We start from the raw sequence: 17,554 nt of genomic DNA on the forward strand, positions 1-17,554 counted from the left end.
GTTACCCCTCAAAAACCATTGCTGGAAGTTACCACCCAATCTAATTCCTCTTTCATAATATGCACTGCAGAACAAATGGTCCCAGAGGACCCTGGCTATTGGAATGCAAGGCCTGGGAGTTGCTTCAAAATGGCTATGCTGGTTCCATTCAGGGAGGACCCAAAGTCTCATGTCTGCTACCAGATCACCATTTCTTCTCTCTCATTAGCTGTCACTGTAGCACTGTGTTGTTCCTACCCAAGATAGCCACTGGAGTTACCCACCTTGACCGTAGCTGAATAGGTGCATTTCACTGCTGGTGTGTCAAAGCAGGGAAAGAAAGACCGATTACACACTGAATGACCCTGGGTGAAGACAAACGGCTTGGCTTTGCCACACGTTAGCTCTGGGTCCAGCCACCAGATCTGTTGGAATGTCAGATGGAGCAGAGGTGAGAAAAAGGAACAAAACTGATACACGGGGCAGAGGAGCTGAAATTAACAGGTATGCTGAAAGAATCAAAGGGAGTTAGTGATTCTCCATTCATACTCCTGGAGTAATGCATATTTCCACTTCCAATAATTTCAGCCGCCATACATTTGCCATGGCTATCCAAACAGAGTAATTTTCTTTCACTATCTGGCTACGTAGCGCAGTGCACAGCAAACCATAACCCCACTCAGCTCAAGCCCTGCAATAACCGGAAATATGGATTTTCTTGTGGAGTAATCACCTGCCAAACCTGAAAAAAACTCTCTCCTTGAGTAAAATGTAGTACTGATGTTAAAAAATAAGAACATATGGGGTCAGTAGTGCAAGCCTCCAAAAGCAGGTTAAAACAGTGTAAATATAATTACAGGGTGATAAGTAATAGCCAATATGGATTTGTCAAGAACAAATTGTGCATAACTGGTTGAAAAACCATACTCAAAGAATAGTTATCAATAGTTTGCTGTCAAATTGGGGGATATATCTAGTGTGATGCAGCAGGGGTCTGTCCTAAGTCTGGTACTATTGAATATTTTCATCAATGATTAGGATAATGGCGTGGCGGGTACGCTTATAAAATTTGTGGATGACACCAAGTTGGGAAGGATTGCAAATGCTTTGGAGGACAGGATTAGAATTCAAAATGACCTTCCTAGACTGAAGAACTGAAAATCTGAAATCAACACGATGAAATTCAACAAAGACAAGTGCAGTACTACACTTAGGTAGGAAAAAGCAAATGCACAACCACAAACGGAGAATAACTGGCTAGGCAGCAGTACTTCAGAAAAGGATCTGATGGTTAGGGTTGGTCGACACTTACCGAAGAGGATCAATGCTGCAGTGGCTGATGCATCGGCAGTCGATTTAGCAGGTCTAGACCTGCTAAATCGACCGCCGATCGCTCTCCCATTGACTCCTGTACTCCACCTGATCGAGATGAGTAAGGGGAGTTGACAGGTAAGCGTCTCCCGTCGACATTGCGTGGTGTGGACCGCACAGTAATTAGATCTAAGCTATGTCGATTTGAGTTACGCTATTCACGTAACTCAAATTGCGTAGCTTTGATCGACTTTTCCCTTTAGTGTAGAGAAGGCTTCACAGTGGATCACAAACTGAATACAAGTCAACAAGGTGATGCAGTTGCAAAAAAAACTAATATTCTGGGATGTATTAACAGGAATATCACATATATGACATGGGAAGCAACTGCTCCACTCTACTCGGCACTGGTGAGGCCTCAGTTGGAATACTGTGTCCAGTTTTGGGCACTGCACTTAAAGAAAAATATACACAAATGGGAGAGAGACCAGAGGAGAGCAACCAACATTTTAAAAGATTTAGAAAATCTGACCTAAGAGGAAAGGTTAAAAAATCTGGGCATGTTTAATCTGGAGAAAAGACAATGGAAAAGGACCTGTTAATAGTTTTCAAATCTGTTAAGGGCTGTCATAAAGAGAAAGGTGGTCAATTCTTCTTCACATCCACTGAACGTAGGACAAGTAGTAATGGGCTTAATCTGCAGCAAGAGAAATTTAGACTAGATATTAGAAAAAACTTTCTAACTAGAAGGACAGTTAAACACTGGAATAGGTTACCAAGGGAGGTTGTGGAATCCCTGTCAATACAGGTTTTTAAGAGCAGCTTGAACAAACACTTGTCAGCGATGGTCTAGGTATACTTGGTCCTGCACAGAGGGATGGACTAGACACTCTTTCAAGGTCCCTTCCAATCCTACATTTCTATGATTCTATGACTACTGGTCCGCAAAACCAGCACCATTGAAATGCAGCCATCTCCGGGGAAACATGGGCAGCAGCCAAACAGAGGGGTACACAGCATACACATCACATTCAAAGAGTAGAAAATTTTGGCCAATGGCACTGACGCAATGCCCTTTTTTTTTGTTTTAAACAGAATGGGCAACAGGATCTTTGGTATCCAGCAAAGCAATCAGCACCGGTTTCTTCTGTCTCACCTGCAATACCCCCATTGCATGCAGGCAGGCTAAGAACCGCATGGAAAGAGAGAAGCTCTTCTGTTGCTTCACATTAGCCTCAGGATTATTACTACCGAGTCACATCGGGGAACTCAGTTCCAACCAGAATATAAAGGGATAGTCCTGTCTCTTTGGGCCACTGTAAACAGACCAGTTACTAATTCCAGGCTATGCTGCTACAGGTGCTGGATAGAACCTGAGCTAACGTAGCCTGGGAGGCACAGGCTGGGGAAGGTATAGAGGGGAGTACAGGGAATTAGGGGGAGCAAGCAGGACCTTTTATATATTTTTTTAAATTGGTTTAAATTCTTAGCATTTTCTAAATGTTCTAAAAGAAAGAACTTACAACACAGATGAAATCCTCCCCGTCTCCATTATCCACATCCCCGAACCAGGGGAAACACACATGCCTCTGATGGACTTCTAAGGTCTGCAAAAAAGATGCCTGACTCTGGTGCACCTCATAAGCTCTGTTGAAGCGGAGCTCCCCTCCTATAGGCCGTACACACCAACATGATTTATACTAACAGCTCAGTAAAAAAAACACAAACACACCACCACCAAGGAAAGTCCCAAATAAAAAATACATTTAAAAAAGAACTACAGCTGGATGCGTGTTTCAGTGGCCTCCACTTAATGCCCAAGAATTCATATTACATTTTCTTTAAAAAAATAAAAATTGTGAAAGGATCTAGTCCATTCTTCACTGCCACATAACTCTTCATCATTCATTAAATACGCCCTTCCAACTTGTAGCCCTCTCTCAACTTTAGATTTGCACAAATATATGCAAAGGTAAAACCAACCAATTAATAAATTATAAAATCCTATTTCCTTTTCAAGGATCCATCTCCAATATTCTGTAACATGAACACACTACAACATTACTCAGCACAACATATTAGCTGCAACATAGTTAACAATAAAAAAGTATAAACTTGCAATATCTCATACGGTTACATAAACCAACATCATCTTACAATCAACACATATCCTACAACAACAGACCATTCCAATCCTGTTCAGAAGAATATCCCGTCTACCCCACCATCACATCCCCCTATACTGCACGGTGTTACTGAGGGGTGGCTCAACTAACCCCACAAACAGCCATGTCCCGGCTTGTGTTGCCGCCTGCCCCTGAGATTGGAAAAAACCTCACTCTTCCCCATAGCCACTTCACACATGCTCCTTCCTTTACCACCCAGTCGTGGCTTCCCCGAGAGACATTTCCAGGTGTGTGAAATACCCAGCCACCCCTACCTTAGAGAAACAGGGGGATGGCTGCTTTGCCCAATTCCCTTCACTGGAATGACCAGATGTCCCGATTTTATAGGGAGAGTCCCAATTTTTGGGTCTTTTTCTTATATAGGCTCCTACTACCCTCCACCCCCAGCCCGATTTTTCACACTTGCGGCCTGGTCACCGTACCCTCCACTGAAAGAAAGGGGGTTTCCCACAGTCTGGCTCTCTCTCTCCACATGGACGGAAGAGAAGTGGGGTACGGACACTGCATCTCAAGCAAGCAGCACAAAGCTTCATAGTTTACTGAACCAGATAAGAGTTTATATTTATTGGTCGTGCGCCCCAAAGGCAGATAGCTGAGCTTTCTGCAGCTTTGAAACCTACAGCTGATACTGTATTTATTAGTGGTCAAGCCACCGAAAAACCACCAGTGTGCCAGTTTCTCGGCAGGGTCGGCATTCAGACCTGTGGTGAGGAATGGGCTGCTCCATCTGAAACATGAATCTCAGATCTATAGGAAGCAATTGAACTGCCCATCTGAAATACAGAGGACTTGGGTAAAAGAGAGCCACACCTGGGGACCAGGGAGTGAAGTGTCACTCAGGGATGTAGGAAGAACTAGGAAACTGAAATGGTACAGAAGTCAGCTGTCTGAACACAGGTTGACTTGTACGCTGTATCACAGGGAGGAGGAAATACTAACAAGTTTTATAACCTGAAATGCAAACCTTGGCTTGTCCCATTGTCATGGAAAGAAAACAACAGTGGATGACAACATAGTAAATGACAAGTCAGAGACATGTCACAGCTGGAGAGGTAAAGTAGAATTTGCTTTCCCCGGAATGGCACAAAGAAAATTTTTTTGCAGAACATCTCTAGTCCTGAAAGGTTGGGGCTGAATTCCCCTCACTTCAACACACTTCACTACTGTATGCAGTCCACACACCACTAGGGTAGTGCTGAGCTTAACACACGCTTGCTCCTGGAGCGTGAAGGTGGCATACAGATCATAGTTCCCTAACAGAACACAGCCCCAGAAAGGAACTGGAATGCTCTGTGAAAGGCAGATTTAATCTCCCAGCTGTCCCCTAAGAGCCATCCACCATAAAACTATATTGGCTCCTGCCAGATCTGCATGAGGAATAATGGACAGCTGAACACAGACAGCTAAAGCCAAATAAATAAATGCAACACAATTCCATAGAATCGTAGAATATTCCATGTTTCAATCAGATATTTCTAGCCTCTCATGCTACCTTACTGCTGATACCTCTATGCTGGATTGAAACATTATTTAATAACCCCACCCACAAATGTACTAGGGGCCTCAGAGGAAACAGTCCCTGCTCCGCAAAAAATCATCTTAAAAAGATCTTGCAAAGACTGAAAAGATCCAGGGAAGGGCAATGAAGATGGTTTTAAGTCTAGGTAGGACTTCTATGAGAGAGAAGTCTCAAAATCTACAGTTATTTAGCCTGCAAAGAGAAGAGAGTTTGTGAGGAGTTTACTAATGTATTGACAATTATAAAGAGTGAAAACAAATCACTCTGAACACAGCCTCACCTGTACTCATAGTGTAGAGCTACACTAAAAACAATAATAAACAATGGCACCACATTCCCACCACTCAATTGCTCTGGTGCCAATAAGACGGAAAAAGTGTAAGTGACAGCATATGCTCAGACATGATGGGGCTGAGGAGCAGATGTTAACTGAAGGCATAATTTGGCTTGCAGAGTATTTATGACAATGTGCAAGTCAGAAAACACAATGTGGCTTTGAGATTGTGAAGCAAAAGCGAGACCACTCCCTGCTGCCAACAATATCCTTAGGAAAACAGGCTTTGTATAACTCTATTTCAACAGAATCAGTTAATGCAATCAGAAAGAGAGCAAAAAGGCTGCAAGAGAAAAGCCCCAGGAGAAAGAATAGCTGCCTCACACACCAGAGTCAGAGACCTCCTGGACTATGACCAGGGAGACTGGCTGGATCCCCTGACACTCGCTCAGCGCATGGGGCTCTCCAGGCCTCATACTCCCCGGCGCATACTTCAGGAAATGAGGGCCGCTTTGCTGCCCACTGCTTGGGTTTTCCTCGACCAGGTCCTGTGAGAGGGCACACCCCACCCACCGTCCACCCCAGGCCCTCCGGACCTTTTCATCGGGCCCCCGCCCTTTTACCGTGAGTCGGCTACACAAGTTGCAGCCAGTTCGGTTCCAGACCTCGCCAAAGAAACATCTGTACATGCTCATGCTCCACACCCTTCACTTCCTCACCCTCACGTCCCGCCCTGACACGAGGTGGCGGGACATCCTGCCACCTCTGGAGAGTGAGGAACCCCCGTGAGCCAGCCTATATTCCACCCTGATCCCGAGGCCCGCTGGGGGCATCAGCTGGCAGCTCCTTCATGGAGCCGTGAGCACGGGTGTGTACTTGGCACAGTTCACTCCCCTCCCAGACACCCGCCCCTTTTGCGGCGTGAGGGAGACCCTGGCGCATGTATATCTGGAGTGCACCAGGTTGCAGCCCCTATTCCAGCTCCTCTTGGATATATTATTACGGTTTTGGTTGCACTTTTCCCCCCACCTGTTCATCTACGCACTCCCTATCCATGGCCCCACAAAGTCATGGGACCTCCTTGTCAACCTCCTCCTAGCCCTGGCCAAAATGGCCATCTACAAAACCAGGGAGAGGAGGTTGGCCGACGGGGTTTCTTGCGACCGTGGGACCTATTTCCGTTCCTCAGCCTGTTCACACATCCGGGCAGAGTTCCTCTGAGCGGCATCCTCTGGCTCCCTTGACACCTTTAAGGAGCAGTGAGCACTCTCTGGGGTTCTCTGCTCGGTGTGCCTGTCAGGTTCCCTTCGTTTAACCCTTTAACTTCTCTCCCGTTCCTGTTATCTCCTTAGTTGTCCCCCGCAATTATTTGGAATCCCGGACCTGTGGATCCTCCCCTTAGGCTGGGAGAAGGTCCTTTAGCAGTACTTCCTGGATCTCAATAGGACTCAATCCAGGAAAGGCCAAACCAATGATGATGGGACTGGAGAATCCAGATGAGGGTCTGGACACAGCATCTATGCATTTGTCATCTCCAGACTAGATTATTGCAATACATTGTATCCAAGTGTAAAAGCAGAAGCTCATGCAGAACAAGGCAGCCCACATAAGCAGGATGAGACAATAAGAGAACATCACCCAAGGTCTCAGTGCACTTCTAATGTCAACAGTCTTGGCTCAGGATGCAACTACGTCTGAGACCATCCATGACCCAAGACAATTCTGCCTGTGGCATAAGGCAGCTGGCAAAATCCAGCAGCAAGATAAAACATTCTCAGTCCAGATGACTAGACTGTGGAATCAGCTCCCAGAACCAGCACGTAGATCTAATTTACCTTTTCAGTACTTCGAAGCTACCGTGAGGAGCTCTACAAGAACAACCAAGACAGAATATATATACTGTTGTAGAGTTCCTGGGGTGACAGCCAGAGATACTCTTTTCTTACTTGTAAGCTCAGCAAATTTGATCTGGAGTTGTGGGGCCAATTTTTACTGCCACTTCTCAGGACAGAACTGCACCTGAAATATCAGCACATTTAGACCAAAAGGAATCATCATTTTAAGTAGCAAATAACATATACAATTCACTGCCACGGCTGAGTCAAATTTTTAAGTGGCTGGATAATTTTAGACCACCAAGGGGTTTTGCAGTTTTATAATCTATAATAAGACCTAGATACCAGTGTTCACAGTGCTTTAGAAATGCTTTGTGATTAGGTAATTTTATGCCCTATTGCCTGTCATTGTCATGAGAGAATCCCCATTCTCACCGCCTGCTACCACATGCAGCAAATGTGCAATTGGCCAAGTGCATTCTGGAGGTTTTTCTTCCATACCATCAGGCATCAAGCAACATCAGTGGCAGGACAATGAAACTGATCTGGTCTGATCGTATCAACATGGCAAATCTCATGGGAACCCTTATCTTAGGGACTGCCAATTTCATGACATGGTGAGCAGTGGTAATCTGATACAAGCCTACCAGACAATCTGGGCTTGACAGAGACAGCGATCACAGCCACTAGAAAATAATTTCTTTGTGTTCTGAATTTTAACCACTTTCTCAAGTGGCAACATGGCTGTTTATTTTCTGGCATGCTCTAAATCAGGCAGAGAGATGGCTCTTCATGGGACATTTCCAGGATGATCATCATTCCTGACCCGGTAGCTGGGGACTTAATGAGAAAAGTCTGTAGAGCACCCCAGCTAAAGACTCTAAAGTCAAGATTACAGAGACTGCATGTGAAGCACTATAGAAAGAGGAATACAGAGAGGAAGGTCCAGTGGTCAGGGTGCTAATCTGAGACCCAGGTTCAATACCCAGCTCTGACATAGGCTTCCTGCGTGAACTTGAGCAAGTCACCTAGTCTCTCTGTGCCTCCATTCCCCTTCTGTCCAAAAGGGATAATAGCACTGCTCTACCTCAGTGCAGGTTGTGAGGTGCACAAGTACTATAGAAATGAATGGAGACCCGATAAGTACCTAAAATAGAGAGAGAGAGAGAAATCTGGTAAATCACTTCTACCTGGAAATCTGTTCTTTTCACAAGCATGTGACACCTACTCTTTGTTGTCTACTAGATTATTTTGCCACAAACTGATTTTTTCTGGTTTTTTCCCCCCTTAGGTTTTCTGTTTGAATCATGTTCAGCAATTAAAACAATTACACTAGATGCAGCACATGATACTAAACAAACAAGCTGAGATAGGTAAGGGTAAGTCACATCAGATAAAATGAGCGCGTCCATCGCATTAGACTATAAAAGTTTTGCGAGTCTCCCAAAAGCCTCGAGACCTTATTACATTTTGCAAAGGAACATAGGCAGGCCAAGTGAGCATAGTACCTTCGTATTACAGCCAAATACAAAGAAAATGGATATTGTACTTTTCAGCTAGAGAGCGCTGAATTTAGCTTAATTTAATGAAGTCCAGTGGTTGCTTAGATATGTTTGTTTCCATCATCCCTTGGAATTTCAATATCAGTTGGGTATTGACTGAAAGCTCAGGGTCCAAGTGGTTACAGGAACTGTGGGAATCAAAATGAGCAGCAAAATTTGTAAAGATCTCTCTTTACTGCAGGAAAAAGTCCCACGCAGATTAGCCAGTCAGGGGCCACCACTAGGTGGGCCTGTTGAGCATACTGTGTTATAATCCAATTAAACACTGCCACAGCCATACACATCCAATAGAATGTCTTCCCAAAATACTGGTACACTGTTATTCATGCCTGAATTGTGTATTAAATGCAAGCATAACAATTCCAGCTCCCTGTGATCGTTTACCAAAATGTAACTGGCTACATAAAGCCTAATTTTTGCAAACATTTGGCAAAAGTCCACTGTATTCTGGCTTACTAGCAGATACCCGACCTGCTCAGAAGCATTCTCAATGAGGCAGAAAAGGAAAGGAACCGAGGCCGGGTCCACATTACAGACATAGCTGGCATAGACAAGGGTGCTATGAGGTGTGATTTGTGACCAAACACATGTGCCAGCAAAAGCCCTTAGTGTAGACGCAGTTATACTTGCAAAACTGCAGCTGGGGCTTAAAATAAGATATACCCACAACAAGCAAGGAGTGCTTTGGCAGTACAGATACCAATACGGCTATATGGGCAAAGCATTCTAGTGTAGACCTGTCTGAGCGTACACCACTTGCCAACAATTATGTTCAATTTAAAGGCGTAACTCAGCTGCTTATGCCCATAGTGGCAATGAACAGGGGTATCAACTTTTGAGAGCCATAGAAAGAGCAAGTGGCTCAGTTAGTGCACGTGTTGTAAAAAGCCTTGGCACCCATCACAGGTTGGTGCTTCAGAAGAAGGCTCTGAAACTTGTTTATTCAGTGTCACATCCTGAGGTATGCCCCTGTTGAGCGAAGAGAGATGTCAAACACTGAATCAGAAGGAGCAAGCTGAGTAGGAAGGGGAAAGCTGCTGTTTACACACAGACCATCTGGTAATCAGAAAAATGGCAGGATAACGTAGCAGTGAAATTCTGATTTTCTCTAATGCCAGCCCACACGCACACACCAACTTAACAGATAGTGAATTATAGGTCAAAAACGAAAAAATAATAATGTGAAAATAAGTAACCTCATGATATTACATACGGTAGTCACCCCCTCGTTCCTACAACTCCACTTTGTCTGCTGTCATCTCTCCCTGGGTCAAGCTGTGGCTCATCTAACCTAGACCGTAAGTGCCTCAGACGACCACTGTGTCTTCGTAGGTGTCTGAAGAGCTACCCACTCGGAGGACGATATATGGATAACAAGACGGTGAACTGCCAATATGGGAAACCAGATCCACTGCCACTCCCATGAAATCAAACCACCTACCGCTACCATCCACAAAAACAAATGCTTCGAAATGACGGGCTCAGTCCTTTTGGCTGGGCCCAGACAAAAGCCCAGGAGAAAGCCCACAAAACCCCAAAGCACAGCCTGGCAGTGAAGACTATTTCAAGCCACACCTTCTGCTCTACCCTGGCAAAAGGAGAGAGAAATCGCGGCCTAGGTCTCTGTACGTCTGGGAAGATAGCAGAGGGCACAGACTCGACCTCCCACCAGGCTCCCACCTGGCCGCTGGTATTTTTGCTGCCTGTCCGGGTACCCAGACACCCCCTCGACGGGGGGACAAACAGTCGAGCGAAGCTGGCAGGGGCTCGGAAAGGCTACTTACGGCCGGGCCGTCGGCGGTGGTGTAGCGGATGATGATCTGGAAGGGCTGGTGAGGCTGCAGGGCAGCGGGCAGGGAGATGGTGAGGGAGGAGCCGTAGTCGGTGAAGGGGTCTACCCTGAAGACCAGAGGGCAGGGGGCGGCGGAGGGGTCGGGGAAGCTGGGGAAGGGCGGGGGCGGCGGGGCGGGGGCAGGGGGCAAGTCAGGCGAGGGGCACGGCAGGGGGCTGGGCGGGAGGTCAGCGGGCTGGGCCCGGGCCCCGGGGCCAGGGGCCGGCCCGGGGGTGGCAGGCGCGGAGAGCGGGGTGGAGGCGGTGGAAGGGGCGGACAGGGAGGGCGAGGAGCCCGTGGAGGGGTCGGGCAGGAGCGGGGTGAGGGCACAGGCGGGGCCGCAGGGCGGGAGCGGGTCGGGCGGCGGGGGGCCCGCGGGGAAGGCGAAGGCGCAGGGCCCCTCCCCGGCCGGGGCGCGGCGGTAGCCGGCCGAGAGGACGCGCAGGGCCGGGTGCGTGTCCAGCACCAGGGCCCGGGGCCGGGCCCGCAGGCCGCACAGCTCCAGCACCAGGCAGCCCGCCAGGGCGCGGGCCGCGGGCCGCAGCTCCAGCCCCAGGTGCAGGTGGCGGAGGCGGAAGAGCTGCGAGCTCGAGGCCGAGGCCACGTCCGGCGGGGGCTCGGGCGGGGGCGGCGGCGGCGGGGCCGGCGGCGCCTCGGGCCCGGGCGGGGGCCCCTTGCGGCAGCAGCACAGGCCGGGCGGGGCCGGAGCCGCCATAGAGCGGCGCAGGCGGAGGCGGCGGCGGCGGCCGCTATGTGAAATCCATGGGCGGGCGGCCCCGCGGCCGAGGGCACCGGGGGGAGGAGAGCCGCGCAGGCCCCGCTCGGCACCGGCCCGCGGGAGCGCCGGACCCGGCCGGCAGCACGGAGAAGAGGGGACGGCGGCCGCCAGGGGGCGCCGGGGACGGACATCCCGGCCGCGGCCGCCAGGGGGCGCCGGAGGGCGCGAGCGATCGGCGGGGCGCGGCCGCCAGGGGGCGCCCGGGAAGGGACCGTGCCGGGAGCCAGGGGATCGTAGCGCGGCTACGCCCCCTGCTGGAGCCCCGCGGGGGGCGCTAGGCCGATGCTTGGCTCCCCAAGGACCCCGCTGCAGGGGGCACCACCAACCCCTGGCATGGCTGGGAGGGTTGGAGTGGGCTACTGGGGGCGGCCCACGCCCGGCGTCCACCCGCCACCCAGACCCCCCTCCTCCAGGGGCACAGCCCACGCCCGGCGTCCACCTGCCACCCAGACCCCCCTCCTCCAGGGGCACAGCCCACGCCCGGCGTCCACCTGCCACCCAGACCCCCCTCCTCCAGGGGCACAGCCCACGCCCGGCGTCCACCTGCCACCCAGAACCCCCTCCTCCAGGGGCACAGCCCACGCCCGGCGTCCACCTGCCACCCAGACCCCCCTCCTCCAGGGGCACAGCCCACGCCCGGCGTCCACCTGCCACCCAGAACCCCCTCCTCCAGGGGCACAGCCCACGCCCGGCGTCCACCTGCCACCCAGAACCCCCTCCTCCAGGGGCACAGCCCACGCCCGGCGTCCACCCATAGCACAGATGCCCTCCTCCACCTGGGAACGGCCCGGACCCTGGGTCCATCCGCCACACTGATGTCCCCCACCCCTGACACAGACACCCCTTCCTGCAGGGAATGGCCCTGAGCCAGTGTCCATCCACAACACAATTGTCCCCCTCCTCTAGATGGGCAGCCCAGACCCATTGTCCACCCGTGACACAGACGCCCCCCTCCTCCAGGGGGACTGCCGTGATCTGATGTCCACCTGCCACACAGATGCTCCCTCCCTGCAGGGAACAGCCCTGACCCAGTGTCCCCCTGTGACACAGACACCCCCTCCTACAGGAGCCAGCCCAGACATTGCCTCCACCAGCTACACAGATATCCCTCCCTCCTCCAGGAGGGCTGCCCAGACCCCTTAATCTGCCCAGAGCCTACTGTCTCCCAGAGAGGAATTTACGCTGCTGGGGTCAGTAGGACACAAACCCAAGTGACAGCAATGCTACCCTGGCCGCTGCCCACGGTCCCCTGAGGATGACGGCAAGGCCTCTCTGATTCTGTCCTTCACACCCGCTCTGCCCTGCGGTCTGTTAACTATTGCACAGACAAACACGCTGCACCCCGTCCCAGCTCTCCCAGTCCCCAGTTCAAACTGCCCTTCCCAACTGTCCACATTCAAACATCCCCATTCCCAACTGTCACCTCCCCAAAACCCCATTCAAATGTCCTCTGCAACAACTGCCAGTCAGACCATCACTCCCCACAACCAAACCCCAACTGTCACGGTCCCAGCTGCCCTAAATCAGCCCTAAAATCCCATCTGTTGCTCCCAGCCATCGTCCCCTTTTCAAATTCCCTTCCAAAAGACCCTTTCTTACCAGCCATTTCTCATTCTCCCTCCCAGGTGCCCCAACTCCCCATGGCTCAGCTCCCTCTCTCAAGTTCACTCCACACGGCAAATTCAAACTCTTAGGCCTGGTCTGCACTAAAAAGTTAAGTCGGCCCAGCTGTGTCACTCAGGAGGGTGAAAAATCCACAGTCCTGAGCAATGTATCTATACTCACCTAACCCCTCCTGTGGACATGCTAGGCTGATGGAAGAATTCTTCTGTAGACCTAGCTACCGCCTCTTGGGGTGGTGGATTACCTATGCCGCTGGGAGAACCCCTCTCATTGGTGTAGGTAGACAACAGCAGCACAGCTGTAGCCTTCCAAGTGTAGACAAGCCATCACTCTCCCGTGACCTGTCACTCCAAACTAATGCAGATCCACAGATCCATTTAAACTGCTACTTCCTGACTAGCTGTTCACACCTGCCTAGTTCCAACTGTCCCAGTTCAAACACCCCACCCCACCCTACTCCAAACTGCCACCACTACCAGGCCCAGTTCCACTTGTCCCTACCAGCGCTCCTTCTGGTCTGTTTGTGTGTGTAGTATGACAGCGCTCCAGTTCAAACCCTATGGTCGCAACAGCATTGGCAAGGAGGTGGGAGGCTGGCATGGTAGCGCCAGGGCAGAATACTGGGAGCCGATGCAGTGCTCGACCTTGGGTACTTTCTCTGGTAGGGGATGCATAGGGCCTGGCCCTAGGTTCTGCAGCAGCAGGAGGAGGAGATGGAGCCTTCTCAAGAATGGTGCCTCGAGCAGCACTCACTGAACTCCATAAAGGGTGCACCTGTGTGCAGCTTCTTGGACATCCAGCCACTGCCCACTTGGAATTGTTACAGGCCCCCCTGGAACCTTTGATCTCATCACCCCAAACCATCCAGTTGCAAATTCAGAGCCTTTGTCTTGCCAGGGTACAATAAAATTGCTGATCTCCACTGCTGTCTTCCTAGCCCCTCCACCCCCATGGCTTCCTTGAAGTTAAGTAAGGGACAGAGTTTTGCCAGGGTGCTTGCAGCGCAGATAGAAATGTAGCTACCCTCTCCTCCCAATCACAGTGATAAGTGTCCATCACTTGCTCTAGCCTGCAGACCGCCCTGGATTAAGAAAACAGGCCCTGTTTAATTTTCAAAATCTGATCACCCTCTGTGCTGTGGCTATGATGGGAACTTGTCACCTTTGATGTATGTATGTGTGTGGGGCAGAGGGGGTGGGGGGAAGTTACACTTCTTTCTAGTCACTTATCCCCTGCAGCAATGTTGCAGAGTGGAGACGGGATGGACAGTCAGCTTCGGTTAGCACCAACAGCACCTTATGCATAACAAATGTCCCAGACCCCAATTCTGAAGCCTTCATGTCCCCCATAACTTGCTTTCTGATTACAAGGGAACGTGGATGCTACTGCCACAGGATGGGAAAGGGGCAGGAACCACTTTGAACCAAGTAACAAGCTTCTCCCACATTATACACTAACTTCTTTCTGTCTCTATGAAACTTCTTTTTTGCAGGCAGTGGTGGGGGAAAGAAGTAGGTGAAAGAGGGAGGTTTGCTGGATCCAAATGTAAGTAAATCCCTCAAAGCCTGAGGCCTACCTCTCTAGGGATGGTGTACAGGAAACCTGACTCTGACCCATGCTGACTCCAAATTCCACTCCCCCTTTTGTTGAAGACATCTATTCAGCAAGGGGCAGCAGGGTTGGTGACAGCAGCTTGGAGAAACCTCCACAGCCCTGTGGTGGGCCAAGCTGCACCTTCTGGCCAAGTTCTCCCTGGATCTCCATATTTTTCTTTCTGCTTAGGAACCGAAGGCAGGAGCCCTGGTGTTAGCTCATTGATGTGACCTGAACTTGGCAATTGCATTGCGGCTGAGGGTGGGACAAAACAGCAGATTTTCAAGAACTGTCCAAAATATGGATTTGGGTGAAAGGCTCCAACCCACTCTTCATTAACGAATCTGCGACTTGTGGTCGAAATAGATCATTAAATACAAAGAAACATGAAGCGAACAATGCTTTCTGTGCTACTCATCTGCATTCCAACACCCAGAAAGCTTTTCTACTTTTGTGGTTTCCCTGTGGCAGTGATGGCTGGGCTGTGAGCACCAGGTTCTTTGCTATTATATTCAGGCCTAGATCTTGCAAATCTGTATGTGACATGACCAGAAATACAAGAGTTGGTGTGGGTAGAGGATGGGTGTTTAAGGAGACATGGGCATAAACATGATCCAGTCTACGCTAATAGGGGGGTTAAGTAAGCTCTACACTCCCCTCTCAGGCCTCCCTCCTACTACAGGGCAGAATCTCATTAATGCGAGACTGGGGTCCCCTATGCTCCCTGTCCTGCTCAGCACTTAAACTTGTAGCATCCTGTACCGGGCAACGTGGAAATAATCTGCTGTACTCTTAAAGAAACTGATCTGTCTTAAAGGGAAAGTCAGCTCCAGATTGATGCATCACGAAAACCGCACTGACTGTGAGAACTATTCAGCAGTGGAGCTCTGCCAACAGCCGCAACGGCCTTGCTGCTCAGCCAGCGATTTGTGTGCCTCAAAGAAACTGCTTCACACAACAAGAGTTTACAAAACCCAAAATAGTTTTATTCACTTTTTCAGATTTTTGCCTCGACGAAACATTTTGCAAACATGCTAAGGCTACAAAATGTCCAAGTTGACAAAGACATGCAATGCTGAGCATTCAATAAGTCACGGCTATAACTGGAGTGACCGCACCCACCTGGGCCCCGGGGCCCACAGAACAGGGATGGTGTACAGTAATCATGGTAACGTACCACACAGGACTCAGCAACCTGAGGTAGGTCTCTTTACAGTAAGAAAATAACTTCCTTCCAGTGTCACACCCTGATCAGCAGGAACCTGTTCAAAGTTGCAGAAGACTTTGGGGTGTTAAGGTAATATGTGTGCAAGACCAAAACGAGAAATGCTGATGTATTATAAGCTTAGTGTAAGTGAACAGCTCGAAGGGTGAGTGTTATGTATGCCTATAAGAACCAACCTCAACCTGTAAGGAGCATTAGCAGCTTCAGGATAAATGATTCAGCTGGAGCAGCTCAGGAAAGAAAAGACTTTAGTGCCAGCAACCCAGGGTTTGGATTTGAACTTCAGAGAGCAATTGTTTTACTATAGGTTGTTCTATAAACATTTAGATTCTAGTCACCAGTTAGATCAGCAAAGCAGGAGTTTGGTTATTTTAATAGAAACAAAACCCAAACTCCATTGATACATTAGGGAATTGCCCCAGGACACTGCACGAGGAAGAGCTGCTGCATTCCCATCACTGCACCAGGACACAGTGATCGTGGAACTTTCCTGTGACCCAGAAGTGGTCTTCTCCCTGAACCACTCAGGAAATCATAAAAAAAGCTACCCTGGGAAAGCATCATTGGAAGCAGCTGCCACCATGAACATTAGTGATGCTCCAAACAGCTTTAACAATAGTTACGATGCAATAGAGTTACACCACAGAGCCCTTCCCCCTTGTGCAGGACGACAACGATGGGACATTGAAGGACACTACTGCAAAGCTTCACTTCCATTCAGACACGCAGAAAATCCGGCACTATGAAAAGACCAGCTGTAAGAGACTAAATGGTGTCTGATACAGTCTGATAAAGCCAGCTCTCTAGTACCGTAACCTGTACAAAAATTATAGAAAAGAATATGCACTGTTATTAATACAGTGCTCATTTTAATATAAAATAAACAGCTTACATTTCCACTGTAAATATAGGCTATGTACAGAATTATGTATAGATATAGCTACATGTATAAAGCTTCATTATAGGCCTCTGATACATTTATAACTATGGCTCCCTGAGCCACTTGTAGAGTGCATTTAGTAACAAAAAAATTTAGTAATATGAATATGGAATAAATACAATAAAAACAGGAAGAAATCTTACAGGGTTTTAAAAAGTCTCCGGTTTGACACATTGTGCTAAAAATTAAAAAGATGAAAAGGCAATAATCTGCTTTGACAATGAGGAGCAGGCCTGCCACAGGCAGGGATTGGAAACCTCCAAATTAAAGTGACTGTATCCTGAATTTTAGCCCTTGACCGCAACCTTGTTGTCTGCAGCAGCAAACATGGCATAGAAGCGCGAGTTCTCATTGGACAGAAGGGCAGGCGGAGTGTCGAATTCCACTACCTAAAACAAACAAGGTGGGGAGTTTTCATTAATGAAATTCAGCATAAAACAGGTTGCCACAACAGAGGGTATGCTAACATCATAGTGATGCACCAGGGGACTCAATGCAAGGGACTATGCCCAGGGCAGCTATATTCCAGGTCCCAATCTGACTCCCTGCCCACATCATCTCCTGAGGCCACACAGACAGACTGCATAATGCCAAGTTTGGAGCACCCCTTATTTGCTTAGCATCTTTTTTCAAATCATTCCATGGATGCCCACATGCTAGAAAGACTTCAACAGCTGACAGCCTCCTGGTTCATTATCCAGGCCTCCCTTTGCAGATCTGGCTTTAGCCTACTAATGGCATCTGCTTTAAGATTTTAGATTGTATTCTGTTAGGACTGAAACCTCTTTTACCTTCCCCCTTTCATTTTCTTACCACCGTCAAGAGTTTCCATTATTATTTTTTTCCAAGCATCCAACCCCACAGGAAGACAGAGTCCCTCCCCAAAGAGCATTGTTCT

At 49.2% G+C, this 17,554-nt stretch overlaps 2 protein-coding genes across 9 annotated transcripts in view; both read right to left on the reverse strand.

Moving 5' to 3' along the window:
- The window catches only part of RNPEPL1 (arginyl aminopeptidase like 1), a 31,362-nt gene extending 20,000 nt beyond the window's left edge, over positions 1 to 11,362 (reverse strand). The window contains exons 1-2 of one of the 2 annotated variants that reach the window (XR_007358562.2): positions 10,451 to 11,362; positions 264 to 404 (exon numbers count right to left, since the gene is read on the reverse strand). Coding sequence is in view for 1 of the 2 variants with exons in the window: in XM_048865096.2 (XP_048721053.2) it covers positions 264 to 404; positions 10,451 to 11,212 (903 nt within the window). In the remaining variant the exon portion in view is untranslated. The remainder of the gene's footprint in view (positions 1 to 263; positions 405 to 10,450) is intronic. The other variant, XM_048865096.2, reaches the window with a different exon arrangement.
- Positions 11,363 to 15,455: 4,093 nt separating this feature from the next.
- Positions 15,456 to 17,554, reverse strand: part of ABCC5 (ATP binding cassette subfamily C member 5) — a 73,523-nt gene continuing 71,424 nt past the window's right edge. For all 7 annotated transcript variants that reach the window (XM_048865087.2, XM_048865088.2, XM_048865092.2 and 4 more), the window contains one exon: positions 15,456 to 17,045. In XM_048865087.2, coding sequence (XP_048721044.2) covers positions 16,944 to 17,045 — 102 coding nt within the window. In that variant the 3' untranslated portion in view covers positions 15,456 to 16,943. The remainder of the gene's footprint in view (positions 17,046 to 17,554) is intronic.

Source organism: Caretta caretta, chromosome 9, assembly GCF_965140235.1.
Source record: "Caretta caretta isolate rCarCar2 chromosome 9, rCarCar1.hap1, whole genome shotgun sequence".
Lineage (NCBI taxonomy): Eukaryota > Metazoa > Chordata > Testudines > Cheloniidae > Caretta > Caretta caretta.